General features: G+C 48.1%; 1 protein-coding gene across 3 annotated transcripts in view; it reads left to right on the top strand.

Annotated features, from left to right (window-relative positions):
* OVOL2 (ovo like zinc finger 2) overlaps positions 1 to 18148 on the top strand; it is a 35392-nt gene extending 17244 nt beyond the window's left edge. For 2 of the 3 annotated variants that reach the window (XM_025398332.1, XM_025398331.1), the window contains 2 exons: positions 837 to 1026; positions 17452 to 18144. In XM_025398332.1, the coding sequence (XP_025254117.1) occupies positions 912 to 1026; positions 17452 to 17768 (432 nt within the window). In that variant the 5' untranslated portion in view covers positions 837 to 911 and the 3' untranslated portion in view covers positions 17769 to 18144. Of the gene's footprint in view, positions 1 to 836; positions 1027 to 17451 lie in introns of all 3 variants that reach the window. The other variant, XM_025398330.1, reaches the window with a different exon arrangement.
* The last annotated feature ends 9620 nt before the right edge of the window (positions 18149 to 27768 follow it).

Here is a 27768-nt window from a genome sequence, read left to right as displayed (position 1 = left end):
CAGGTGATCTACCCACCTCAGCCTCCCAAAGTGCTGGGATTACAGGCAGGAGACACCACGCCTGGCCGCCAGGCTCTTTTAAACAGCCAGCTCTCCCATGAACTGATGAGAGTAAGAGCTCACTCTTTACTACCGGGTGGCACCAGGTCATTCATGAGGGATCTGCCCCTGTAACCGCCCACCAGGCCCCCTACCAACACTGGGGATCACATTTCAACACGACATTTGGAGGGGCCTAACATCCATACCCCATCATATGCCTATAGGATGCTGTAAGACAGTATGCCCAGCTAGAAGTCAGAGGTTTGTTCTAAGGAAGAAGGGGAGAATTAAAAGTGGGAGGAACTGGCCGGGGCACTGTGACTCATGCCTGTAATCCCAGCACTTCGGGATGCTGAGGCAGATGGATCACCTGAGGTTAGGAGTTTGAGACCACCCTGGCCAACATGGTGAAACCCCGTCTCTACTAAAAATACAAAAATTAGCCAGGCATGGTGGTATGTGCCCCTGTAGTCCCAACTACTTGGAGAGTTGAGGCAAGAGAATTGCTTGAATCCGAGAGGTAGATGTTACAGTGAGCTGAGATCGAGCCACTGTACTCCAGCCTGGGCAACAAAGTGAGACTCCATCTCAAAAAAAAAAAAAAAAAAGAAAAAAAGTGGGAGGAACCGCCAGTTGTTATTTCACCTTTCCCAAAGCCAAAACCTGCTTGAAAATTTTAGGGGCAGAAGCTGCAGACAGGGCAAGCCTCAAGACACAGGAGGTGGGTCTCTGGAGTGAACCTACTGGATGTGCCTGCTTGCTCGGGGACCCTCACAGCCTCTCTCTGCCCCCAGTTTACCACAGGCACATGCAGCGACTCGGTGGTTCACAACTGCGACCTGTGTGGCAAGGGCTTCCGTCTGCAGCGCATGCTGAACCGTCACCTCAAGTGCCACAATCAGGTGAAAAGACACCTGTGTACCTTCTGCGGCAAGGGCTTCAATGACACCTTCGACCTGAAGAGGCACGTCCGCACCCACACAGGTGAGTGGGGAGCACGGGCTTTGTTCTCTGTTTTATTATTCTGGCCAAGAGCTCCTGTTTCTTCCCCACCAAAGAAGCAGGTCGAGACCATGGAACAATGTTGTGTTTCTAGAAAGATCACAAGATGGGGATCACGAGGTTAGGAGTTCGAGACCAGCCTGACCAACATAGTGAAACCCTGTCTCTACTAAAAATACAAAAAAAATTAGCTGGGCGTGGTGGTGGGCACCTGTAATCCCAGCTGCTTGGGAGGCTGAGGCAGGAGAATTGCTTGAACCTGGGAGGTGGAGGTTGCAGTGAGCCAAGATCATGCCACTGCACTCCAGCCTGGGTGACATTGCAAGACTCTGTCTCAAAAAAAGAAAAAAAAAAAAGAAAGATCACAAGATGATGGGGCATTAGGGCCAATCCTTCTGGGTTCACCTCCTGACTCTGCCACCTACCAACTGTGTCACCTTGGGCCAGGTGAGCCACCTGTGGTAGCCTGCCTTTCACCGCTGCAAAATGGAGATACTGATGTGAGTTCTAGTGAGGCTCAAAACGGACCCCTGGCTGGAAGTATTCTGAGAATCATGATGCATGGCACACACGGGGCCTGCCATAGCTCAGCCCTTTGGTCCTGGCTGCTGGAATGTGGGTCTTGTGGCCCCACAATGAGTATTTTATGCTTCTCTCTTGGGACATAAGCCTGTCTCTGGATAGCATCGTGTTCCTCCTGGGAGACAAAAAGGAGCTCATTGCCTTTAGGAGCTCCGAGCCTTCTACTGGAGCCTGGCAGGCAATCGTCTTCCTGTTCTTGGACCTGCCTCAGTTTCCTGACTTAGGAAGTGGGAATCCAGGTTCTCCCCAGTTCCAGTTCTTCACAGAGTGCTAGGGGTGCCCTTGGCCTCTGGTCTCGGCCTCACTGCTTCTATCTTAGAAACACCTGGCCTCCGTGCTTTCCCGCCTGAGCTCCATTGTCCACACCTCTGCCAGAGTGATCCCTCCAGGAGAATTCTAAGGACTCGACTTCCCCAAGAAATCTCCAACTCTGAACAGAACGAAATCCAGACTCCTCATCTCTCATCTTGCTGGGCTTCGTGTAAAGGCCTTTACAATGTGGGTCCTATCTTCAAATCCCCATCCTATCTCAGCCCATCCCAGCCCATCGCGTCCTATCCCATCTCGTCCTATCACAGCCCACCTCAGACCAGCCCATCTCACTCCAATCCATTTCAGCTCATCCTATCCCATCCCATCTTAACCCATTCAACCCTATCCAGGCTACCTCCCACCCTCCCAACAGACTTATAGAATTTTCTACCTGCAGGCTGGGTGCAGTGGCTCATTCTCATAATCCTTGCACTTAGGGAGGCCAAGGTGGGAGGATTGCTTGAGGCCAGGAGTTGGAGACCAGCCTGGGCAACATCGAAAGACTCTGTCTGCCCAAGAAAATTTTAAAATTAGCCAAACATGGTGGTGCATGCCTATAGTCCTAGCTACTTGGAAGACTGAGGCTGGAGGATCGCTTGAATGTAGGAGTTTGAGGCTGCAGTGAGCTATGATTGTGCCACTGCACTCCAGCCTGGACAAGAGAGCAAGACCTGGTTTCAAGGAAAAAAAAAGGGTTTACTATTTCAGTCCTTGGTATTTTGGTAGGGATGGGAAGACACTTTCCTCCCTCCAGATGGGGCTCCCAGCTACTCAGCCCTCATACAGGTTCCTTCTTAGGCCTCTGCATCCTATTTTCTAGTTCATATCATGCGTGATTGCTCTTAGAGGATTGGTCGTGAGCTGCCTCCCTGCTCTGGAAAGAGTTTCTGCCACCTTAGAGAGTGGCTGGAATCCTAACATATTTCTTTTCTGTTTTTCTTTTTTAAAACTTTTTCTTTTCTTTTCTTTCTTTCTTTTTTTTTTTTTTTTTTTTGAGACAACATCTTTCTCTCTCACCCAGGCTGGAGTGCAGCCACCAACTCCTGGGATCAACTGATCCTCCCACCTCAGCCCCCCTAGTAGCTGGGACTATAGGTGCGTGCCACCACTCCCAGCTAATTTTTTTTTTTTTTTTTTTGTACTTTTTGTAGAGATGAGATTTCGTCATGTTGCCCAGGCTGGTCTCAAACTCCTGGGCTCAAGCAATCCACCTGCCTTGGCCTCCCAAAATGCTGGAATTAGAGGCATGAGCCACCACACCCAGCCAAAAACTTTTTCTAAAGAGAACTTTTCATTTCAGTTTAATATACCTCCAGAAAAGTGCACAGATCCTAAGTGTCGACCTCAGTGAATTTAGGAAGTTTTACAAAGTGAACGCACTCGTGCAACTAGCAGTCAGACCAAGAAACAGAATATTTCTAGCCACTAGAAGTCACTACCCCTCCCAGTCCACCTCTTTCTCTCCAAGGAAAACCACTGTTGCAAATTCTAACAGCTTAAGTTACTGTTGCCTGTTTTTGAGCTTGATGTAAATGGAATCCCACAGTGTGCTCTTTGGGTCTGGTTATATGGCTTCTTTTCCTAGCACCAGTGAATCAGTAAAAGTGTGACCTCTGTGAGGCTAAGTGGCCATCGGGTGGGGGTGAGGAGAATGCTTAGGGAGTGGTGGAGGATCCATAGGGCAGTGGGGGGTCTTATAAGAGGCCTAGGGGAAGGTCTTGAGGCTGTCAAGGGACCCATCCAGCAGAAGCAAAGCTGGGCTTTCCTCCTGACCCAGGGGCAGGAAATCGGGGCCACTCCTGAAGTCGCTGGCCATTGGCGGCCCTGGAGGGTGTCTCAGCCCCTCCTTGAGGGTGTCTCAAGGACATCATCTCTGAGGATGTCCTTAGGGCATTCCCTGCCTGGGTGGACTCTGTGGTCAATCCCCCAACCCTGGCTTCTAGGACACAGTGCAAGGGGCCCAGGGAGCATGGCTGGCTGTTGGTACCGTCAACTGGAGTAAACACTGAGCTGATGGCGTTGCCTCCCCTGTGATTGAGTTAATCCTCCATTGCTGGAGACTAAGGGAAATATTAGGGACTGGCAGCTTCTCAGAGAAGAGTTTACAAGTTGAGGCGATCACATAGTAGTTAAGAACTCCTGATCTGAGTTAACTGACTGTGAGACTTGGTCTAAATTATTCATCTTTCACCTTAGTTTTTCCATCTCTAGAATGGGTGTGATAATTTTAATACTTGCCACTTAAAGTGGTGGTTGTGAGGTTTTGGGGCCAGAATTACATAAACGTGCTTCTTACATTGTAAGTGCTTAGTAAACATTGGCTATTGCTAGTAGTAACATTGCAATAGTTGGCAGAGGCTTCCTGAGGACCTGATGTGTAACAGGCCCTAGGATTCACCTCGTGCTCATGGAGCTCTCAGCCAACACAGGGAGGAGTAACTCAGACATCTGACTGTGAGACAAGGGAAACAGCAGATACGCCAGACAGGAGAAAAAGTGGCTCATGCCAAAGGGAAGTCCTGGGAGGTGCCGTGTTTCTAACTGCATGTCAGGGAGGCTTCTTAGAAAAGGTGGTCTTTCAGCTGGGCCTTGAAGGATGAGCAAGCTTTCTACAGCAGGACGGAAGGAGGAAGGGCGTGGCTGATGAGGAGTGTCTTAGTTTGGGTTGCCCAAGAAGCAGACACTGACACAAGGATTTGAATGTGAGCAGTGTATATGAGAGGTGATCCCAGGAAACACAGTAGAGGAGGGAGGGGAGGTCGGGAGGGAAGACAGCCAATTAGAGCTCAGTAATAATGAGTGGGTTATCACTATGGGCAATGGGGGCTCCATCCCGCTGGAGATCCTACAGAATGCACTCCAGGTTGCTCGAACAGGGCATCCACCCTGGGAGGCAGAAGATTTAGCAAGTGAGGAGGGTGGCTCGGCAGAGCCTGGGAGACCCTTCAGAGAGTACCATGGCTCCTGCAGACAGAAGCAAGCCACACGTGGTCACTGTCCTTCATGCCAGGCCCCCAGCCTTTATCCTCTCATCTCAAACTACCCCAAGCGGTCAGTGCTGCTGTTCCCCACCTTTTGCAGATGAGGAAACGAGGCTCAGGGAGCTCACACAACCCCTCAGTGGTGGAGCTGAGAACCAGAACCGGCTGACCTGAAGTTCATGGTCTTTTCTCCTCCGTAGGGTCTCCTTCTCTGCCCTCTTTGCCTCCCAGTGCCTTCCTCAGCCTTCTCCCTGAGGCAGGGGCCTCACCAGCCTGCCCTGTTGCAGTTTCTAGAAGCCTGCTTGCTTCTTTTTTTTTTTTTTTTTTTTTGAGGCGGAGTCTTCACTCTGTCCCCCAGGCTGGAGTGCAGTGGCACCATCTCGGCTCACTGCAAGCTCCGCCTCCCGGGTTCGCGCCATTCTCCTGCCTCAGCCTCCCGAGTAGCTGGGACTACAGGCGCCGCCACCGCGCCCGGCTAATTTTTTGTATTTTAGTAGAGACGGGGTTTCACCTTGTTAGCCAGGATGGTCTCGATCTCCTGACCTCGTGATCCGCCCGCCTCGGCCTCCCAAAGTGCAGGGATTACAGGCGTGAGCCACCGCGCCCGGCCGCCTGCTTGCTTCTAGAGGAAGGTGAGATAAAGGGAAATTCAGACCTATTAGTAGCACAAACTGCACACCTTGGCTTGGGGTTTAGTAGGTTGTAGAGGAGCCTGTGAGTTCAGTGGTGCCAAGATGTCCTCTGCCCACAGAGGAAGCAAGAAAGAGGGTGCCTGTACCCGCTCGGACTCCCAACCTGAGGTTCTCAGATTTTCTCCATCTCCTACTCTTCTAGTGACTCCTGTGAGGGTGCTGAAAATCATTTAAGTTAGTGAATGATGCTTTCCACCTGAAGGGCTTCACAATTATCGCTTTAGGGGAAAGGCTAGGGCTTAGGAGGCAGCTAGGAGTGAAAAACCTGGAGGTGCGCTGGCTGGTCTGACGGCCACTGACGGTGGGTGGCTCCTGAGTCTCAGACGAGTGGCTGGTCCAGATTGAGATGTGTTGTATGCGCAAAAGAGACACTAAGTTTCAAGTTGTAATGCAAAAAAAGAAGGTGTAAAAATCTCGATTTTTTTTTTTTCTTTTTTGAGAAGGAGTTTTGCTCTTGTCGCCAAGGCTGGAGTGCAATGGCTCGATCTCGGCTCACTGCAACCTCTGCCTCCTGGGTTCAAGTGATTCTCCTGCCTCAGCCTCCTGAGTAGCTGGGATTACAGGGATGTGCCACCATGCCTGGCTAATTTTGTATTCTTAGTAGAGATGGAGTTTCTCCATGTTGGTCAGGCTGGTTTCGAACTCCTGACCTCAGGTGATCTGCCCGCCTCGGCCTCTCAAAGTGCTGGGATTACAGGCGTGAGGCACCACGCTCGGCCAAAAATCTCAGTTTTTAATGTGGATTTTACATTGAAATGGTAGTGTTTTGGGCATAATGAGTTAAAATATAGCATTAAAATTCATTTCACCCATTTCTTCCTATTTGTTTGCAGCTTCTACAAAATGTTAGCTTATAAAGCGGCTTGCATTTTAATTTCTATTGGATGGCACTAAGATAACCTACAGATAGATAACATTTAAAAATTTTAGTCATAATTTTGACACTTAAAGTGATGAACAAATGGAACTATGGAAATATTTTAGACCTATTTGCCCCATCCTGACCTATTGTCTGATGAAGGTGTGTCTCCATGTAATAAAAGACCAGAAACAGCAGCCGGGGCTTTCTGACACATCAGCGGGTGGCAAGCTCAGAGGAACAGGCTTGCCCCGCCATCTCTTCAGCTCTGTCCAAAAGAGACAGTTGGTACAAAGTGCAAAAATGTGGGTTTCTCAGATGATGTTTTAGTTCATGTGAACAAACTTCACCAGCTCCAAAAGACCTTACTGGAATTCAGTGGGAATTTGGTCTTACCTTTGTTTTTTGTTTGTTTGCTTTGTTTTGTTTTGTTTTTTTTTAAGACAGAGTCTTGCTCTGTTGCCCAGGCGGGAGTACAATGGCTCCCATCTGGGCTCACTCCAGCCTCTGCCTCCTGGGTTCCAGCGATTCTCCTGCCTTAGCCTCCCGGGTAGCTGTAGCTGAGATAATAAGTACATGCCACTACACCTGGCTAATTTTTGTATTTCCAGTAGAGATGGGGTTTCACCATGTTGGCCAGGCTGGTCTCGACTTCCTGACCTCAGATGATCGGCCTGCCTCGCCCTCCCAAAGTGCTGGGATTACAGGCATGAGCCACTGCGCCCTGGTCTTGCCTTTGACTGAGCTGTGAGTGTTGTATTTTTGCTGTTGGTTCTTCATAAGTAAATGTTATATTTAGGCCAGAAACAAAGATATAGACACTTAACATAAATACGACAGATAGTTAAATGAGGGGTGTGTTTGTTTGCAGTCCAATTAGACCAGGCCATGGCCAATTTAAAGACTTATCTGGGACCCCAGGACCCTTTGTTGGAGAATTGTAGCTATCATATTGATGAGGTGGGCAAAGACAGTGAGATAGAGAATCAGGGTTAATATGCACCACCCCCTTCTCCCCCATCTCTTCCTATCCCCTGCACCTACTGAGCAAACAGGATATCTAAGGAAAGACTCAAAACACAAAGAAACATCTTGAAAAAGATCCAGGGAAACTAGAACCTGAAAATGTCTTACATTAATATCCAAGTAGATAAAAGAAAAGATTAGGACTTCTTTTTTGGCTGTGAGTTCACCCAAGAAAGGTAAATTGGAGGAGTGTGTGTGTGTGTGTGTGTGTGTGTGTATGTGTGAGAGAGAGAGAGAAAGAGGAGAAGGGAGTGTTAGTTAAATGGTGTCTTATTGAAGACTAGAAGAGAGAAACTGATCTGTGCAGAAAATCTCTGTAATATTTTGTGAAAATGTTATCGGCAAACAAGTGGCTATTTTTAATCCAGATTGTTTTAGGTGGGGTTTGGAAGCAGCTTCCCATCAAATGGTTTATTGAGGGAGGGCTGTCAACAGGGGCCTGTGAGGGCAGAGGATGAGCATGGGTTTTGCTGTTAGCTGGAGTGTAGCCTTGACCTCATCCCTGGGGGGATCTGGAGTGTGAATGGACTCCAGGGTGGACCTTGCTACAAGCAAGGTGGAGGCAGGGACTTTTTTTTACCCCCATTTCAGTCTGACGTTGGCTGAGGGCCGTGTCTGCCCTGGGTGAGGTCAGGCAGACACTCCTGAGCATCTGGAACGTCACTTGCCCAGTGCTGATTCCTTAAAGAGGGGGACAGCCAGAAACCTCACAACAGCTGGGGACAGGCACTGACCCAGAAAAGCGGTCTGGATGGGAAGCCAGCAGCGCAGCCACTATATAATTGAGGGAATTGCTGTACTTTAGTGAAGTTGACAGGATCACTGAGGCCAACATCGGAAATTTTGCCTGCTAACCAGCTCAAAATAGAGAGAGGGGACATGAACTTCCAGGAAATGAATGTGTATTCAGTTCATAGCCTGTGAAAAACATCATGGGCCTTTATGTTTATAGGATATATATAGTATTTATAGGATATTCTTTTGGGTTTATTTCAGTGTTTTAGGTTGAACAGGCTAGGATGCTTCCGAAGAACGGCTCTCTGTTGAAGTCAATTATTTGCTTTGGGAGGAGAGGGAGGCGATCTGTATTTTAGAGGAAAAAATAATAACCAGCCCTTGCAAGCACGAGACTCTGCACTGAGTGTCCACACCCTCCCTACTCAAAGGGTGGTCCGCGGACCAGCAGTGCCAGAGTCCTCAGGAGCGAACATGCGGGAAATGCAGACTATTGCTTTGGAAGTGCCCGATGTGCCAAGCCCATCATTCAAGTCCAGCATTTATGGAAAGTGTTTTATTTTGCTCATTTGTAAAATGACTACATATTCTGTAAAAGATTTCAGACAATATAAAAAACTGCAGAGAAGACCGTGTAAAGGGCCATAAACAGGTGAGAAGGGCACATGCATCTGTGGGGCTCCCGGCTAAGGCTTTGCAGGGAGCCATGTGGCCCAGGGAGGTCATAAACCCACGCTGGTTATAACTTAACAACGCTGGCTGGAATAAAGGAGGCAGTTCAGGGCTCATGCCATTCCTGGGGAAGCTGCTGAGTTCCACAGAGGGAAGGGAGGAATTCCAATTCTGAGGTCAGGGAGGTGGGGAGGCGGCACTGGCCCCACCCTCTAGGGCGCCTTCTGTCCTTATCTTCCATCGGGGGCTACATTCAGAGGGAGGAGAAGGCACACAAATCCCATCTTGATTAAAGAAGAGAAAACAATGGTGTCTTTGTTTGGAGCCCAAAGGGAAGAATTGACTAGATTGGGAAAAATGCAGATTGGGAGAGTTTGGAGTGGGGCAGATGGAGAAGAAAGAATCAAGTCACCTCCACCCCTAGTAGCCTGAATGCTGTCATGCGGAATTGCCTGGTCCAGTTAACAAACCCTCGCCTCATTGTTTTATTCTTCATTTGTATTTTATCTTAATTTATTTTTTAGCTAAGAAGGTAATATGTTCATTAGGAGATAAAAGGAAAGAAAAAAATGTAAACTTCCTTCACATGCCAAGCCCCAGTTCTACGATTTAATTTTTTTCCCAAAACTTTTTAATGCTTATTGCTTTTTTCATATAATATGTATCTTGGAGCTGGGCACGGTGGCTCACACCTGTAATCCCAGCACTTTGGGAGGCCAAGGCGGGCTGATCACTTGAGGTCAGGAGTTTGAGACCGGCCTGGCCAGCATGGTGAAACCCTGTCTCCACTAAAAACACAAAAATTAGCTGGGCGTGGTGGTGGGCGCCTGTAATCCCAGCTACTCAGGAGGCTGAGGCAGGAGAATCGCTTGAACTCGGGAGGCAGAGGCTACAGTGACCTGAGATGGCGCCACTGCACTCCAGCCTGGGCAACAGAGTGAGACTCCATCTCAAAATAATAATAATAATAATAAAAGAAATCATAACAAAATTTCCAATATTGAGGGACTGTGCTTTTCTATTCCCTAATTGATGACATTTGCTTCCATTTGCATATTTCCTTCCTTCCTCCCTTCCATCCTCCCTCCCTTCCTTTCTTTTTCTTTTCTTTTCTTTCTTTCTCTCTCTCTCCCTTTCCTTTCCCTTCCCTTCGCTTCCCTTCCCTTTGCTTCCCATCCCTTCCCTTCCCTTCCCTTCCCTTCCCTTCCCTTCCCTTCCCTTCCCTTCCCTTCCCTTCCCTTCCTTTCCTTTCTCTCTCTCTCTCTCTCCCTTCCCTCCTTCCTCCCTTCCTTTCTTTCTTCTTTCCTTTCTTTCATTTCAGGCAATCCTACCATGAGTATATCTTGTATATCCTTCGCCTCCCTGTGTGAGTCTTCCTGTAGGATAATTTCCCTGATGTGGAATTGCTAGGCCAAAGGGTAGATACACTCTGATTTTTTTTTTTATGGACATTGCCAAATTGCCCTCCGAGGAGGCTGCCGTAAATGTCCACTCCCACAAGCATGCCTGTAAAAATCTTCTTGCTGAAGTTCACCTTCGGATAAAGTTCAGTAAAGGAGCAGTTGACCTATAGCAAGGAAAGCAACTAGAAAGTTCCAGAGGGAAGAATTTTCCTTGGGGATGTATGGCATGAAGCTTGATTTGCTATTAAGGTAAAAAATTTGAAAACAACAAACCTTTTTGATAACCCAATAAACAACAGTTTTTGGACTAGGTAGGACGGGCTGATGGTACAAAATTCAAAAGGGCAGATGGCGAAAGCAGTCCCCCCGCTCCTCCGCCAACCACATTTGAAAAAATTATCCTTTTGTTGTGAAATAAGTAACACATACAAAAGTATACATATAGGTACAGTTTAAAGACAAATCTGCAAAATACTCATGTGCCCAGCAGCCAGCTTATGTTTTTTGGGTTTTGTTTTGTTTTGTTTCTGAGATAGAGTGTTGCTCTGTTACCCAGGTTGGAGTACAGTGGCGCCATCTCAGCTCACTGTAACCTTCGCCTCCCGGATTCCAGTGATTCTCCTGCCTTGGCCTCCCAAGTAGCTGGGATTACAGGCACCCGCCAGCATGCCCGGCTAAATTTTTTTTTGTATTTTTTAGTAGAGGCGGGGTTTCGCCATATTGGCCAGGCTGGTGAGCAGCCAGCTTATGAATGAGGCTTATCTGCATTACGTTGAGCTGTATCCAATTGAGAACTTAGTGTGTCTCAGCTAATCCTCACAGCAGCCATGCAAGAGCTATGATACCCCTGTGACAGGTGAGGAAACGGCTTTTTGGACTGGAGCAGCCTGCCCCTGTTTCAGTTAATGAGCAGCAGATCTGCAGCCTGGCTTTTCAGTGGCCTTGGACTCACAGTCGTGTGGGTGTCAGTAGGTTAATGATGTCTAGTGCATGGGTGGTGTTCTTCAGTTCCCATGTCCTGCTTTAGACACAGGCACAATTGGCCTTTGCGTGAGGGCACCAAGATGGGTGAGCCTCAGTGGTGGGAGGGGCCTTGGCATCAGTCCCTCTTGCCCAGGACTCCTCTCTGGCCACCTTTGTCCCCCTGAGTGTGTGGGTGATGGGGGTCCTCTGGGAGGGAGGTGCTTGTTCCCAAACCTAGAAAGGGTCACCAAGGGGCTGCCACATGGCAGTGCCTGCACCAATGAATGAGGGGTGAATGGTGGCATTTACACTAGAAAATTGGGAAGCAGAAGTGCTGGGGCACAGAGCAGTGCATTTGGCAAAAGTCAGAAGTGCCGTAACTAGAGCTTTTTGGGCCTACGTCTCCTTTCCATCTCTGCCTGCGAGTCACTCATCTTCCAAACCAGGCTCTAATTTCACCCCCTCCCTGGAAAAAAATCCCCCACTGCCATCATGTCTGTTGTTGGCATGATGGAGGGCTTTGGAATCTTCTAGCCTTTGCTATCCAGGCCTTGTTGGGTACTCTGCTCATGGAAGATGCTCAAAGGATGTGTTGACTGAAGAGAGGAAGGAGATGTGGCCCTGTGCACACGGGGCTGAGTGGTGGCCTGGCTGGCCTCTCCTAGGGGGCAGATCACCTTGGAGGATGGGAACCTCCAGGAGTTTGTTATATCCAGGTTAAACCCTGATGTAAGTGTGCCAGCTTCCCCATATTTTTAGTTTGGATGTTTTGAAACAGCAGCGGGTTATTTCTACTAACTAGTGAAAGGAGCAACTAATATTTCTGCTGACGAGCTGAAGGTTTGAAGTCAGGTTTGCTGCTTGATCTGTTGGATAGTGGGAGCCAGCTGCTCACTGCTGCGTGGGCCTAGAAGGCCAGGAAAACACCAAGTCTGCGTTACAGTGGAAACATGAAAGCTAGAGCGGGCGCATTCCTTAGGAGGGAAGTCTGTAGCCCTTGCCTATGTGGAAAACTAGTCCCAAAGATGTGACCTTTCTTTCCTGGTACCAGTAGAGTTCATTCATTCATTCAATATTTTGATTTTTTAAATATTGCCTTAAAACTTTCTTAACCTTGATTGGTGAAGGGTTTTTGGTTTGTTTGTTTTTTGTTTTTTTGAGATAGGATCTGACTCTGTCACCCAGGCTGGAGTGCAGTGGCGCAATCATGGCTCACTGTAACCTTGATCGCCTAGGTTCAAGACATTTCTCCCACCTTAGCCTACTGAGTAGCTGGGACCACAGGGGCATGCCACCATACCAAGCTAATTTTTTAGTTTTTTGTAGAGATGGGGATCTCCCCATGTTCGCCACGCTGGTCTCGAACTCCTGGACTCAAGAGCTCCTCCTGCCTTGGCCTGCCGAAGTGCTGGGATTACAGGCGTGAGCCATGCACCTATCCTAGAATAGTTTTAAGAGAAAAGGTGGGAGATTCATTGTCATTCCACTGCCCAGGAGGAACCACAGTTAATATGAAAATTATTATCATTAATACTGGCAGGTGGTTGGAGGTGGGAAGTAGTACAGACAGGGACGCAATGACAAGTGTAAGCTTTCACCACCCTCCAGACTTTCTCTCCAGAACCCCAGGTTTATGTTTCAGAAAAATATACATACGTGCATATGCCAGTGTGAATGTGCATTTATTTAGAACGCTCGTTTTCATACTTGGCTGCACACTAGAGCTTCCTGGGGAAGCTTTAAAAAATTCTCCTGCTCAGGCAACACCCAGAGATGACATATATTTATTAATCTTAAAATATATATGTAGGCCGGGTGTGGTGGCTCACGCTAGTCATCCCAGCACTTTGGGAGGCTGAGGCAGGTGGATCTCCTGAGATCAGGAGTTCAAAATCAGCCTGGCCAACATGGTGAAACCCGGTCTCTACTAAAAAATTACAAAAGTTAGCTGGACATTGTGGCAGGCACCTGTGGTCTCAGCTATTTGGGAGGCTGAGGCAGGAGAATCGCTTGAAGCCAGGAGGTGGAGGTTGCAGTGAGCCAAGATCGTGCCACTGCACTGCAGCCTGGGAGACAGAGCGAGCCTCCTTCTCAAAAAATAAAATAAAATAAAATGTATGTATATATAATTTGTAGAAAACATGAAGCATCACAAGAAACTTGAGAGTCAGGACTAGGGAAGGAGAGGTGCATGGGTGACAAAGGGATCTTTTCTGTTGTTGTTTTTTTTTAATTTACTGCTGTTTTTCACCATAAAACTGGGGGTCTATTACTTTTAAATTTAAACAACTATTAATAGTAACCTTTGATTATTTATTTTGTTTATTTATTTATTTATTTATTTTGAGACAGGGTCTCGCTCTATTGCCCGGGCTTGAGTGCAGTGGCACTATCTCAGCTCACTGCAGTCTCTGTGTGCTGGGTTCAAGCAATTTTCGTGCCTCATTCTCCCAGGTAGCTGAGATTACAGATGTGGGCCACCACACCAGGCTAATTTTTGTATTTTTAGTAGGGACGGGGTTTCACTGTGTTGGCCAGGCAAGTCTCGAACTCCCGACCTCAGACAATCCACCCAGCTCGGCCTCCCAAAGTGCTAGGATTACAGGCGTGAGCCACTGCACCCAGCCTATTTTTTATATTTTAATAAAAGGTAACTATTAGGGCCAGGCACAGTGGTTCATGCCTGTAATCTCAGCACTCTGGGAGGCCAAGGCAGGTGAATCACCTGAGGTCAGGAGTTTGACACCAGCCTGGCCAACACTGTGAAACCCTGTCTCTACTAAAAATGCAAAAATTAGCTGGCTGTGCCTGGCACGGTGGCTCACACCTGTAATCCCAGCACTTTGGGAGGCCAAGGCGGGCGGATCACCAGGTCAGGAGATCGAAACCATCCTGGCTAACATGGTGAAACCCCGTCTCTACTAAAAATACAAAACATTAGCCGGGCGTGGTGGTGGGTGCCTGTAGTCCCAGCTACTCAGGAGGCTGAGGCAGGAGAATGGCATGAACACGGGAGGCAGAGCTTGCAGTGAGCTGAGATCGCGCCACTGCACTCCAGCCAGGGCAACACAGCGAGACTCTGTCTCAAAAAAAAAAAAAAAATTAGCCGGCTGTGGTGGTGGGCACCTGTAATCCCAGCTACTCGGGAGGCTGAGGCAGGAGAATTGCTTGAACTCAGGAAGCAGAGGTTGCGGTGAGCCGAGATTGTGCCACTGCACTTCAGCCTGAGTGACAGAGCAAGACTCAGTCTCAATAAAATAAAATAAAATATTAAAAAGAAAACTGCAGCTTCCTAGTCCCAGCCCCTGACCTAGTGCCTGGGGTCCCTGAGGCAGGTCCAGGAATCTGTACAGGGTCTACAGGTTCCTTCAGGTGGCATCCCTCCTGTCTCTAGGCTCTAAGATGGTCTCGTAGCTGTGGCAGTGGCCCCTTTGTGCTCCATGCACCCCCAGTACCATATTCACCCTCTCCCAGCTTCCATGCTTTTGTGACTGTGTCTCCTTCACAGCCATAGCCTCTCTTTGAGAGCCTAAGTTAGACCTTACTATGGTGATTTCTTAATTTTATTTATTTATTTATTTATTTATTTACTTACTTACTTACTTATTTTTTTTGGAGACGGAGTCTCGCTCTGTCGCCCAGGCTGGAGTGCAGTGGCACAATCTCGACTGACCGCAACCTCTGCCTCCTGGGTTCAAGCAATTCTTCTGCCTCAGCCTCCCCAGTAGCTGGGATTATAGGCATGTGCCACCATGCCTATCTAATTTCTGTATCTTTAGTAGAGACGGGGTTTTTCCAGGCTGGTCTCAAACTCCTGACCTCAGGTGATCCACCCACCTCAGCCTCCCAAAGTGCTAGGATCACAGATATGAGTCACTGTGCAGCACCCAGACAATTCGTTTCTTGAAGCCCAATAAAACTTGTTGATATGACCTACAGGAATTTCCTAGAATCTGTCATGTGAGATTTCGGCTTAGTGTGCTTGCTTCTCTCACATACCAATCTCAACCTTTTAAAAAAAAAAAATTCAACTTTGATTTTAGATTCAGGGGGTACATGTGCAGGTTTGTTTATATGGGTACATTGCATGACGCTAAGATTTGAGGTCCAGATGATCCCGTCACCTAGGTAGTGCACATAATACCTAATGGGGAGTCTCTCAGCCCTCGGCCCCTCCCTCTGGTAGTCCCCAGTGTCTATTGTTCCATCTTTAAATCCCAACCTTCTTTTTGAGTGTGAGCCTCCTGTTCAGCCACTGGCTCGAGGGGTGACCTTTGCTGGTGTAGGGTACTGAGCTGGGTGTGCTCTGAGGTCTCCGCCCTGCCACTACCTTACGTGACCTCAGGCAAGACCACAACCAGAATCTTAAAGACCATAATCGGTAGCTCTTGAAAGCCAAGTTAAACACTGGAATATCCAGTGACGTTTGTTAAAAATAGATTGCTGGGCCTGGCACGTTGGCTCACGCCTATAATCCCAGCACTCTGGGAGGCCGAGGCGGGCGGATCATGAGGTCAGGAGATCGAGCCCATCCTGGCTAACATGGTGAAGCCCCGTCTCTACTAAAAATACAAAAAATTAGCTGGGAGTGGTGGCAGGCACCTGGTGTCCCAGCTACTCGGGAGGCTGAGGCAGGAGAATGGTGTGAACCCGGGAGGCAGAGCTTGCAGTGAGCTGAGATCTCGCCACTGCACTCCAGCCTGGGCAACAGAGCCAGACTCTGTCTCAAATAAATAAATAAATAAATAAATAAATAAATAAATAAATTCCTGATTCCTACCCCAGACCCACTGAGTTGGTCTTAGGAGAAGTGAGTTAAGATTTTCAAAAGCTCTCCAGGTGATTCTGAGGCTCTGGCAAGTATGTAAAATACTGCACTGTCCAAGCTCATCCAAATAGTCTGTTGTATACACGCAGAGTCCATGTTTATATTCTTTATCTGACATTCTGCCACACACATCAGGGTGAGTACCAGTCATGGAGGTAGGAGCGGCAGTGCTTTGATGAGGCTGAACTCCCTGCTCTATATTGTACCTGTGAAATCTCAGCTAGAAGGCAGGTCTAATGTTAGCCCAGTTCTAACGCCAGCATATCTTGTTTGGAAATGATTTTCATAACTGCAACAAATGCCTCAGTATCCTGCCAATGGCCTGGGCATCTGCCATTTCTGGGCACACCAGTCCAAGCGGCAACTGCCCACGCTTGCACCTCTGCTGGAGAGGTTTCCTGCTGGAGCCCAGTGTGTCTGCACAAGGCAGGCAGAAGTGCTGGGGATGGAGAATCAAAGCCACCCAGGAGCAGCCGGCAGCCAGTGACTGACCTCAGCTCCTGGAGGGGCAAGATGACGCCAAGGTGTGTGCCACACTGTCTCCCTGTATTGCACAACAGGACTGGACCCTGGTAACTGGCTGGGTAGCTCCCCCTGTACTGGATCCTACCCCTCCCTGCCTCACATCTTTGTTGCCCTATAGGTTATTCCCAGGATCACCTCTCAAATAAACTACTGGTACTAGAATCTTTGTCCCAGGCTCTGTTTCTGGGAAAACCCAAATTAATTTTTTTTTTTTAATGGAGTCTCACTGTTGCCCAGGCTGGAGTGCAGTGGCTCGATCTCGGCTCACTGCAACCTCTGCCTCCCAGGTTCCAGTGATTCTCCTGCCTCAGCCTCCCGAGCTGCTGGGACTACAGGTGCTCACCACCATGCCTGGCTAGTTTTTTGTATTTTCAGTAAAGATGGGGTTTCACCATGTTGGCCAGGCTGGTCTCGAACTCCTAGCCTCAAGTGATCTGCCCGCCTTGGCCTCCCAAAGTGCTAGGATTACGGGCGTAAGCCACTGCACCTGACCTGAATTAATTTTTTTTTTTTAAAGTTTACTTTGCTCACAATAATATGAAAACGTTAAGGTATGCGAGTTGGAAGAATAAAAATCTTCCTCAAGCCGGTGGTTTTTCTTTGTTTGTTTGTTTGTTTTTGGCTTTTTTCCCTATGTTGGCATCTGTTTGTGTTAGGTTTGCTCAGGTGGATGCTATGATTTTTTGTAGACAGTTTTGTCTCCTGCTGTAACCATTGTCCTCATGCTGCCATGAATCCTTGGTCAGGATGACTTTTACTGGCTTCATAGTTGGGTGGTTCTGGCTTGGCCATGACCAATCGATGCTGTTTCTGTCTCTCGTCCTTGCAGGTATTCGTCCCTACAAATGCAACGTCTGCAATAAAGCCTTCACCCAGCGCTGCTCTCTGGAGTCCCACCTGAAGAAGATCCACGGGGTGCAGCAGCAGTACGCCTATAAGCAGCGGCGGGACAAGCTCTACGTCTGCGAGGATTGCGGCTACACGGGCCCCACCCAGGAGGACCTGTACCTTCACGTGAACAGTGCTCACCCGGGCAGCTCGTTTCTCAAAAAGACATCGAAAAAACTGGCAGCCCTTTTGCAGGGCAAGCTGACGTCCGCACACCAGGAGAATACCAGCCTGAGTGAGGAGGAGGAGAGGAAGTGAGGAGAAGGAAGGGGAGGACAGACGTTCACACTGCCACGTATGTCTACGTGGATTTTTGGTTTTCAGCGTCCCCCACCCCGCTGGCTCTTCTTAATTAGAAGTGACCAGTTCACCTCTGTGTCCTTTTGAAACATCAGCAGTAGGGTCCGTTCCAAGGTTGTCAGTTACCATAGTGACATCAGGCCCTGTAACCTGTGTCCTGTCTGGCGCAGTTGCTCGCATTCACCAAAGTTTGTTTTCAATGATCCTGATGGCCAAGAACACCGTGTGGGATTTTTTTTTTTCCCCCAAGGATTTTCACACATGGAAGGAGAGGTATTTCTTAGAGAGATCATCATTTTATGGTGCCTTGAAATAAAAATACTTCTACTTGAAATGCTGTTTAAGCAAGGAAAATGAATTTTGTTATTCTGAAAGAGTTTACAGAAACTATTTTAATAAATGAAATGTTCTTGTGAAGCTTTTAAAAGCAAAGTGGAACATTGACCTACAGCTCTTTGTTCAGGGCTTATTGTGTGATGTTTAATTTCAGGTTATTGAGGTGGGGAGGTTGATTACTTTGTATTAGTTGTGTAGGTTTGAAGAAGCAGAACTTCCTCTCTTTTTTTTTTTGTTCTTGAGACAAGTTCTCACTCTGTCGCCCAGGCTGGAGTGCAGTGGAACGATCATGGCTCACTGCAGCCTTGACCTCCCAGGCTCAGGTAATCCTCCCACTTCAGCCTCCCAAGTAGCTGGGACTACAGGTGCATGCCACTATGCCCAGCTAATTTTTGTATTTTTTGTAGAGATGGAGTTTTGCTATGTAGTCCAGGCTGAGAAGCAAATCTTGAGTGTTGGGTGGAAGAACAAATGGCCAATTGGAAAAACTTGCACTGAGGGGCTGGCTCACGCAGGCTGGTGGGCAGAGATGCCTGGGGATGGCATGGCAGGGAACTCAACTCTTGGGTCTCTTTTTATGGGCCTGGTCTCTTTTTCTGCAGAGGTCTTGACTTTCTGCGGTTAGGATGCGCTGGCTGAAGGCTCTTCTCCCTCCCTTGAATGGGCTTTGGGGCCAACCCTGGAGAATGAGGAATGCTGGCTCCTCACTTACAGGCGGGATAACAATGCCAGGAGTTCCCTCAGGGTGCGTGACAGCCGAGTGCAGTGACCTCTGCTACCTCCATCTCCTCACCTTGAAGGCCTGCGTCAGAGCCATGGGAGGCAAGACCCTGATAGGGTAAAATGTGCGCAGCTGGCCATGCGGGGCAGGGGAGGAGGTTTCCTCATCCTGTCTGCCTGGGGGGTATTTGCCTCAGGCTGGGAGCTGCTGCCTGAATTGAGTAGGAAGTTCAGATCACCTATACCCCAATCACCTACATCCCAGTCACCAACAGCCTGATCATCTACATCCCTATCACAGATACTCCAATCACCTACACCCCATCACCTACACCCTGATCACCTACACCATGGTCACCAACACCCCATCACCTACATCCTGATCACCTACACCCTGGTCACCAACATCCCGTCACGTACAACTCAATCACCTTGACCCCGATCACCTATACCCTGGTCACCTACACCCTGATGACCTACACCCCAATCACTTACACCACATCACCTACACCGTGATCACCAACACCCCATCACCTACACCTCTATCACCTTGACCCCAATCACCTACATCCCATCACCTACACCCCATCACCTACACCCTGATCACCTACACCCCATCACCTACACCTCATAACCTACAACCCATCACCTACACCCCATCACCTATACCCCATCACACCCTGATCACCTACACCCTGATCACCAACAACCCATCAGCTACACCTCGATCACCTTGACCCCCATCACCTATACCCCATCACCTATACCCTCATCACCTACACCCCATCATCTACACCCTGATCATCTACACCCCGGTCACCTACACCCCACCACCTATACCCCATCACTTACACCCTGATCACCTACACCCCAATCACCAACACCCCGTCACCTACACCTTGATCACCTTGACCCCATCACCTACACCCCATCACCTACTCCTTGATCATCTATACCCCATTACCTATACCCCAGTCTTCTACACCCCATCACCTACATCCTGATCACCTATACCCCAATCACCTACACCCCATCACCTACACCCCATTGTCTTTTTTTGCCCACTCCCTGTCCCCTGGGCACCACCTGGGCCACTTCTTGGTCTAGGGAAACACCCAGATGAGGAGGCCCTTGTCTTATTTTCTCTCTCCCCGCTTCCTCCTCTCTTCCCTTTCCCCTCCCTCCTTTCCTTCCACCTTCTCTCCTCTCCCACACTGTGCGCCAGGCGTTATGCCAAGATCTGGACATTTTAAGTGACATATCCTATAGCTTGAGTCAACACTTCTCTTTCAATTCAGTGCTTTTGTTTCAGAAGGAAAGGAAACAAACGCTTTTTGGGCAGTGAGCTAGGTAGCTCTCACTGGGCAGAAGTTTTCTGGAAGAATCCTCAGAGCGCCCCTGGGGTCACATCCCTGTTTCCATGAGTAGATGAGGCAACTGCAGAGGCTGTCCTCTGGCGGTCAGAGGCAGAGGCCAGGAATCCTAAGTCTAGTCAGAACACCTGTTTTCCCCCTCTCTCCTCACCCTCCCTTCAAAAAAGAAAGCAAAGGCCTCAGGCTGGACTGGGACCATGCAGAGGCAGGTATGAGACCAGGGCTGACTAGGGGGTCCTCACCCCTCCAGTGTTTGAACTGGCAAGTTTCAGGGACCATGGGGCCCTGCCCTGCCTCATCTGACGTTCCGGGTTTCTGGGCTGAGGCTGTGGCACAAAACAGTCTAAATGGCCCCATTCAGGCATCAGCAGCAGCAGCAAGGGTTGAAGCTGGCACTCAAGTGTCACAGGTGCAGCCTCCCAGGACAGCCAGCGCTGAGGCTCAACCCTGACTCCAGAGGGCAGAGTACTAACATTGTGTTCTCGCTTAGTACCTGCTGCCTAGGAAGGCACTGCTGGAAGGCGGTTGATTTGCTTTCTCCTTGGTTATCTGGGTCATGTAGACACCAAAGTGAGCATTCTTAGAAAGGAATATCCAAATGACAGGCTGGGGCAGCTGGCCTGTGCCTGTTTTGCACAGGGAATTGTGAACCAGCTAACATTCTCTTTAGGGTCAGGTTTTTATTAAACAGAGCTCTTGGTTGCAAGGGACAGAAATCCAGTGTAAAACAAATTTAGCAGAAAAGGGAATGTAGTAGCTGAAAAGCCTAGGGTTGTTCCAGTTTCAGGGGTGGCCAGATCTGGTGCTTATGTGATGTCATCTTCTCCTACCTCCCTCTCCATCTTTTAGCTCAATTTCCCCCATAGTGACTTCTTTCTCAGGCAGGCGTAAATGGAGGCTGGATGGCCACCCACAGCTCTGGACTTCTGCCTCACAGTGCAGTCACTCAGTAGGAGGGTTTCTCTTTCAGGCTAAGATCTTGGGCAGATTTGGCTCTGGGACCCACCCTCAACTAATTACTGTGCCCTGGGAAATGTGCGGCTCTCTTATCCCAGGCCTAAGCCCCTCCCTCCCCTGAACTGAGTGGAGAGAGCCCAGGTCAGCTACACCCCTGGTCTGGGAGCAGTGGGAAAGGGATTCTCCAGCAGAAAATCAGGATGCCATGGCCAGAAGAGGAAGTGGATGTTGGGTGGCTATGCTAGTTAAGATAAGGCATGGCTAGGCCGGGTGTGGTGGCTCACGCCTGTAATCCCAGCACTTTGGGAGGCCGAGGTGGGCGGATCACGAGGTCGGGAGATGGAGACCATCCTGGCTAACACAGTGAAACCCCGTCTCTACTAAAAATACAAAAAATTAGCCGGGCGAGGTGGCGGGCGCCTGTAGTCCCAGCTACTCAGAGGCTGAGGCAGGAGAATGGCATGAACCCGGGAGGTGGAGCTTGCAGTGAGCCGAGATTGCACCACTGCACTCCAGCCTGGGCAACAAAACGAGACTCCGTCTCAAAAAAAAAAAAAAAAAAAAAAAAGATAAGGCATGGATGGGCTGGGTGCAGTGGCTCACACCTGTAATCCTAGCACTTTGGGAGGCCAAGGCGGGAGGATCAGTTGAGGTCAGGAGTTTGAAACCAGGCTGACCAACATGGTGAAACCCCATCTCTACTAAAACTACAAAAATCGGCTGGGCGTGGTGGTGGCATGTGCCTGTAGTCCCAGCTACTCAGGAGGCTGAGGCACGAGAATCGCTTGAACCCGGGAGGCAGAGGTTGCAGTGAGCTGAGATGGTGCCACTGCACTCCAGCCTGGCGACAGAGCAAGACTCCATCTCTAAAACAAAACAAAACAAAAAACCAGATCAGGCATGGCTGCTGTAACAAAGATTCCCAACACACCTACGGCTTAAAGAAGAGAGAGTGTTGTTTCTCATGTAGTTGTTCTGGGTTGGGAGGTCTCCATGCCATCATTTGAGGGTCCAGAGTTTTTCCTTGTGATTATCTGCCATGCCCTAAGATAATGCCATCATATGCGTGGTAGAAGCTGGGTTTCTGTGGGTCTCAGCTGATAGGAGAGTTGTCTTGAAGAAGCAAATCTTGAGTGTTGGGTGGAAGAACAAACAACGGATTGGGAAAACCTGCACTGAGGGTCTCACACAGGCTGGTGGGCAGAGACACCTGGGGGTGACTTGGCAGGGAGCTCAACAATTTGGGCTCTTCTTAAGGCCCTGGTCTCTCCTTTTTTAAATGTATTTTTAGTTCACCCAGAAGTCAATGCTGAGGCAAGGATTAAAGTTCAAGTGGATTGTTTAGGAAGCAATCCCAGAAAGTATCTGCAGGGGATTGGGGAGGTGTGACAGGAAGAAAAGTGCCCATGTGGGGAACAGAATCAAGGAAGTTACTGCTGTGGGTAACTGCGCTTAATCGCCCTGGGCCCTCTGGGAGGCAGTACAGCACACGTCTCCGAGTTATCCCACTGCAGATGCGTAGGACACTGTCTGCAACTTTCCATCCGTCATTGGTTGAAGGCTGCTGACATTAGGGCCCTTCCAACTTGCCCTGTGCACTGGCCAAGCATGCTTCCTGTGCCAGGAAAATCTCCAGAGGTTAGCTGTAAGCAGCTTTCAGCAGATAGACCTAAAAGCTGGCAAAACCCAGCGATGAAATGAGGATTGTGTCTGGTACAGGTGTGGAAGGGTCACAGCCCCTACCTGAAGACACTGGCCTGGGTATGGCCCTTCCATTCCCATTCCATAGGGAGAATTTAGTCACATTAACTAGAGGGGTGGAGAAAAGCAGGCATCTCAGCCACAACACTTCTGTGCAGCAGAATGGGGATGGATTATGGTGGGCGACTGGATATTGGCAGTCAAAGCCAACTGACATCCACTCTAGCCTTTTTTGCTCCCTCCTCCTCCCAACTCTATTTACCTGTCCTGTTCTCAGCCAGTTGCTTGGAAATCCAGCCAAAGTGCCCAAAATCATGACTTAGGGTTCTCAGGCTGGCAGCCCTGGAGCCTTGGGTCTGAAGGTGCTGGGGATGGAGACCCATGGGCTATAACTTGTACCGAGTCCACCCAGCACTATCTGCTTTAGGTTGGTGTTAGGTCAGCACCGTGCGGATATACTGACGCTTGGGCTAGTCAGAAGTGCCTACTGGTCTTTCATTTTAGAGAAAGGGATCTGTTTTCAATCAATGTGATTTATTTTGTGAATGTCTTAAGTTGGGTCCTAGAAGCGGAGTCTGAGACGAGGATTCTGGGGTAAGTGATTTATTGAGGGAGGCTCTCAGGAGAAATCAAGAAGGAGGCGAGGGAAGTGAGGTACAGCAGAGGAAGGAACTCAGCAAAGATACAGGGTCGGCTGACGTCCAGCCTCGGCCTGATTCCAGGCACCTCTGGAGTATGAATGGCACGACCGAAGTTGTCCCACCTTGAGGCAAGGGGGCCCGTCATCAGCTATGGGCTATCCCTGGTCAGGGAAGGCATAACCACTGGGCATTTCCAGCAACAGCAATTGTGGGCTGTTTAGCAGTCAGTGCTCTGAGCAGCTGCATGCTGGCTCTCTAAAGGTCTCCAAGCAGGGGAAGAGAGAAATCACAGGGACAGATTCTAGGGGTGAAAAAGACTGAGGTCCACAGAATCTGGCTACATCCCTCTGGAACATTTGCATTTTGATAAAGGACTTGCTTTTGGAGCTAAGGAGTGAATCACTTATTGCAAATTATGTGGCATTTTCAGAAGAAATACAATAAATAAAAATGTACACAAAGGAAAGTCGTATCTGCAAATGAGTCCCTTATCTGCCAGGCCTCTACCTTTGTAATTAACCACTGTTATTAGCTCCTCCTGTAACTTTCCTGTTTCTTTAACCATATATAAGCAAACATGAATGTGTGTGTTCTTGCTGTCCACTGTTTCTTCTTCTTTTAGCATTTTAATTAGCAGATAGCATACTATACATACTGTTTGGCACCTTACATTTTTCTTTTTTCTTTTTTTTAAATTTTAAATTTTAATTGTTGTGGGTACATAGTAGGTATATATACATTTTTCTTTTAATAGTACATCTAGTAGTTCTTTCCAAAATAGTACAAAAAAGTGCTCTCATACAAAAAAATTAGCCAGGCATGGTGATGTGTACCTCTACTCCCAGCTACTCGGGAGGTTGAGGCAAGAGAATTGCTTGAACCTGGGAGGCAGAGTGCAGTGAGCCAAAATTGTGTGTCACTGCACTCCAGCCTGGGCGACAGAGTGGGACTCCATCTCAAAAAAAAAAAAAGTGTTCCTATTCTTCTTTACAGCTATCTGGTATTGTATTATATGGATGTGCCATAATTTAGGCTATCAGTCTTCTATTGATAGGCAGTAACATTATTTCCAATGTTTTGCTACTATGGAGAAGGCTATAATGAATAACTTTATATATATGTCATTTCATATAGGAGCAAATATATCTGTGGGATAAATTCCCAGAAATGCAATGGTTAGAGCTAACAATTTCATACAATTAAGGGTCATTTGTAGTTCCTTCTTCTGTGAACTGCCTTAATGCCCCTTTTTCCACTGGGGTGTTGGTGTTTTTCTCTGCCTAACTTCTAGGAGTTTTTTCAAAACATATCAGGAAGTTTGGCCTATTATGATGTAAGCTGCCGGTTTTTATAATGTTGATGGATATGGCCCAATTACCCTACCTGGAGGTTGTACTGTTTGTGATGTGTGAGAGTACCCGTGACCTCACCACCCTGCCAGTGTTGTCCTGCCATGGTTTGGGATGTTTGCCAATCTGATATGGAAGAAATAGTTTTTCGGTGTAGTTTTATTTTATATTTTTGTTATATTTGAGTGAGAATGAATGTTTTTTCATATGATTAACGGTCATTTGTACAGTCTACATGTGTGGGACTGGTTCCAGGACCCCTACAGATACCAAAATCCACAGATGCTCAAGTCCCTGATATAAAATGGTGTAGTATTGGCTGGTTACTATGGCTCACACCTGTAATTCCAGCCCTTTGGGAGGCCAAGGCGGGCAGATCACTTGAGCTCAGGAGTTCAAGACCAGCCTGGGCAACGTGGGAAAACCCTACCTCTACCAAAACGACAAAAAGTTTTCCAGGCTGGTGGCACAGGCCTGTAGTCCCAGCTACTCAGGAGGCTGAGGTGGGAGGATCACTTGAGCCTGGGAGACAGAGGTTGCAGTGAGCCGAGATCGCTCCACTATACTCCAGCCTGGGTGACAGAGTAAGACCCCATCTCAAAAAAAAAAAAAAAAAAAAAGGTGTAGTATTTGCATATAACCTACACACATCCTTCCATATATATGTGTGTGTATGTGTGTGTGTGTGTATCCATATATATATATGGATATATAACTTCTAGGAGTTTGGGGGATCTTTTCAAAATATATCCGGAAGTTTGGCCCATTATGATGTAAGTTGCTGGTTTTTATAATGTTGATAGATATGACCCAATTATATATATACACACACACACACACACCCCTGTATACACACACATACACATATATACACACACACATACATATATACACACACACACACATATATGTGTGTGTTTTTAAAGATGAGGTCTCACTATGTGGCCCAGGCTTGTCTCAAACTCCTGAACTCAAGTGATCCTCTCGCCCCAGCCTCCCAAAGTGCTAGGATTACAGGCATAAGCCACCACACCCAGCCCTTCCATGTACTTTAAATCATCTCTAGATTACTTATAATACCTAATACTATATAAATGCTATATAAATAGTAGTTATGCTTTATTGTTTTTTATTTATATTATTTTTATTAGTTTTTTTTTCCTTCTTTTTTTTATTTTTTTTTATTTATTTTTTTTTTTTTTGAGACGGAGTCTCGCTCTGTCGCCCAGGCTGGAGTGCAGTGGCGCGATCTCGGCTCACTGCAAGCTCCGCCTCCCGGGTTCACGCCATTCTCCTGCCTCAGCCTCCCGAGTAGCTGGGACTACAGGCGCCCACAACCGCGCCCGGCTAATTTTTTGTATTTTTAGTAGAGACGGGGTTTCACCGTGGTCTCGATCTCCTGACCTTGTGATCCGCCCGCCTCGGCCTCCCAAAGTGCTGGGATTACAGGCGTGAGCCACCGCGCCCGGCCTTTTCCTTCTTTTTTTTTTTTATTTTTTGAGACAGGGTCTCGTTCTGTTGTCCAGGCTGGAGCGTAGTGCCACAATCTCGGCTCACTGCTGCCTTGACCTCCCAGGCTCAGGTGATCTTCCTACCTCAGCCTCCTGAGAAGTTGGGACTACAGGCATGTGCCATTACGCCCAGTTAATATTTTGTATAGACAGGGTCTCACTATGTTTCCCAGGCTGGTCTCAAGCAGTCCTCTGACCTCGGCTTCCCAAAGTGCTAGGGTTACAGGCATGAGCCACTGCTCCTGGCCCCAAATATTTTCAACCTGTGGTTGGTTGAATCCACAATGTAGAACTCTTGGATACACAGGGCTGACTTTATAGTCCCGTTTTCTGTGAACTGCCTGCCTGAATGCCCATTTTCCCACTGGGTTTCTGCCTAGCTTGATCTTTTTTTTCCTGCCTAATATCCAGAAGTTTTTTGTTTCTTTGGTTTTTTTGTTTTTGTTTTTGTTTTGAGACGGAGTCTCACTCTGTCGCCCAGGCTGGAGTGCAATGGCGTGGTCTTGGCTCACTGCAACCTCCGCCTCCCAGGTTCAAGCACTTCTCCTGCCTCAGCCTCCCGAGTAGCTGGGATTATAGGCACTCACCAGCACACCTGGCTAATTTTTGTATTTTTAGTAGAGACGGAGTTGCACCCTGTTAGCCAGGCTGGTCTCAAACTCCTGACCTCATGATCCGCCCTCCTTGGCCTCCCAAAGTACTGGGATTACAGGCGTGAGCCACCGCACCTGGCCTGATTTTGCTCATTCTGTTTTGTTGTTGTTGTTGTTTTTGTGACCAAGCAGAAGTTTTTGATTTTTATGTACTTTGAGTTGATCCATTTTTTCTTCCTTCCTTCCTTCCTTTCTTTTCTTTTCTTTTTTTTTTTTTCCAGTAGAGATGAGGTCTTGCTATGTTGCCCAGGTTGGTCTCGAACTCCTGAGCTGAAGCAGTCGATCTGCCTCGGCCTCCCAAAGTGCTGGGGTGACAGGTGTGAGCCACCGCACCCGGCCTATCTTTTTCTTTAATGGCTGGAGACTGAGTCGTAGCTAGAAAGGCTTTCCTACTCCAAGGCGACATCAGAATGCTACGGGGCTTTTTTCTAGGACTTGAATGGCTTCATTTTACCATGTATAAATCTTTGATCCGCTTGGACTATTTCCTGGTGTATAGTGGGAGGTATGGATCCAACTTTATCATTTTCCAGATGGCTGACAAGAGATATTTTTTAGCAGGGAGCTGGTCCAAAACACACCAGAGAACACTTTCTTCAGGAAAAGGTCACATGCCTCAGCAGAAGGTGTTGCGAATTATAGTAAGGAGCAGTTTTCTTTAATTAGCAGTTTGCTTTAATTCATTTGTTCAACAAATATTTTTCAAGTGCCCGCTGT

This window comes from Theropithecus gelada, chromosome 10, assembly GCF_003255815.1.
Source record: "Theropithecus gelada isolate Dixy chromosome 10, Tgel_1.0, whole genome shotgun sequence".
Classification (NCBI taxonomy): domain Eukaryota; kingdom Metazoa; phylum Chordata; class Mammalia; order Primates; family Cercopithecidae; genus Theropithecus; species Theropithecus gelada.
Note: the sequence above shows the minus strand (reverse complement) of the source record. Positions and strands in the feature narration are given on the sequence as shown.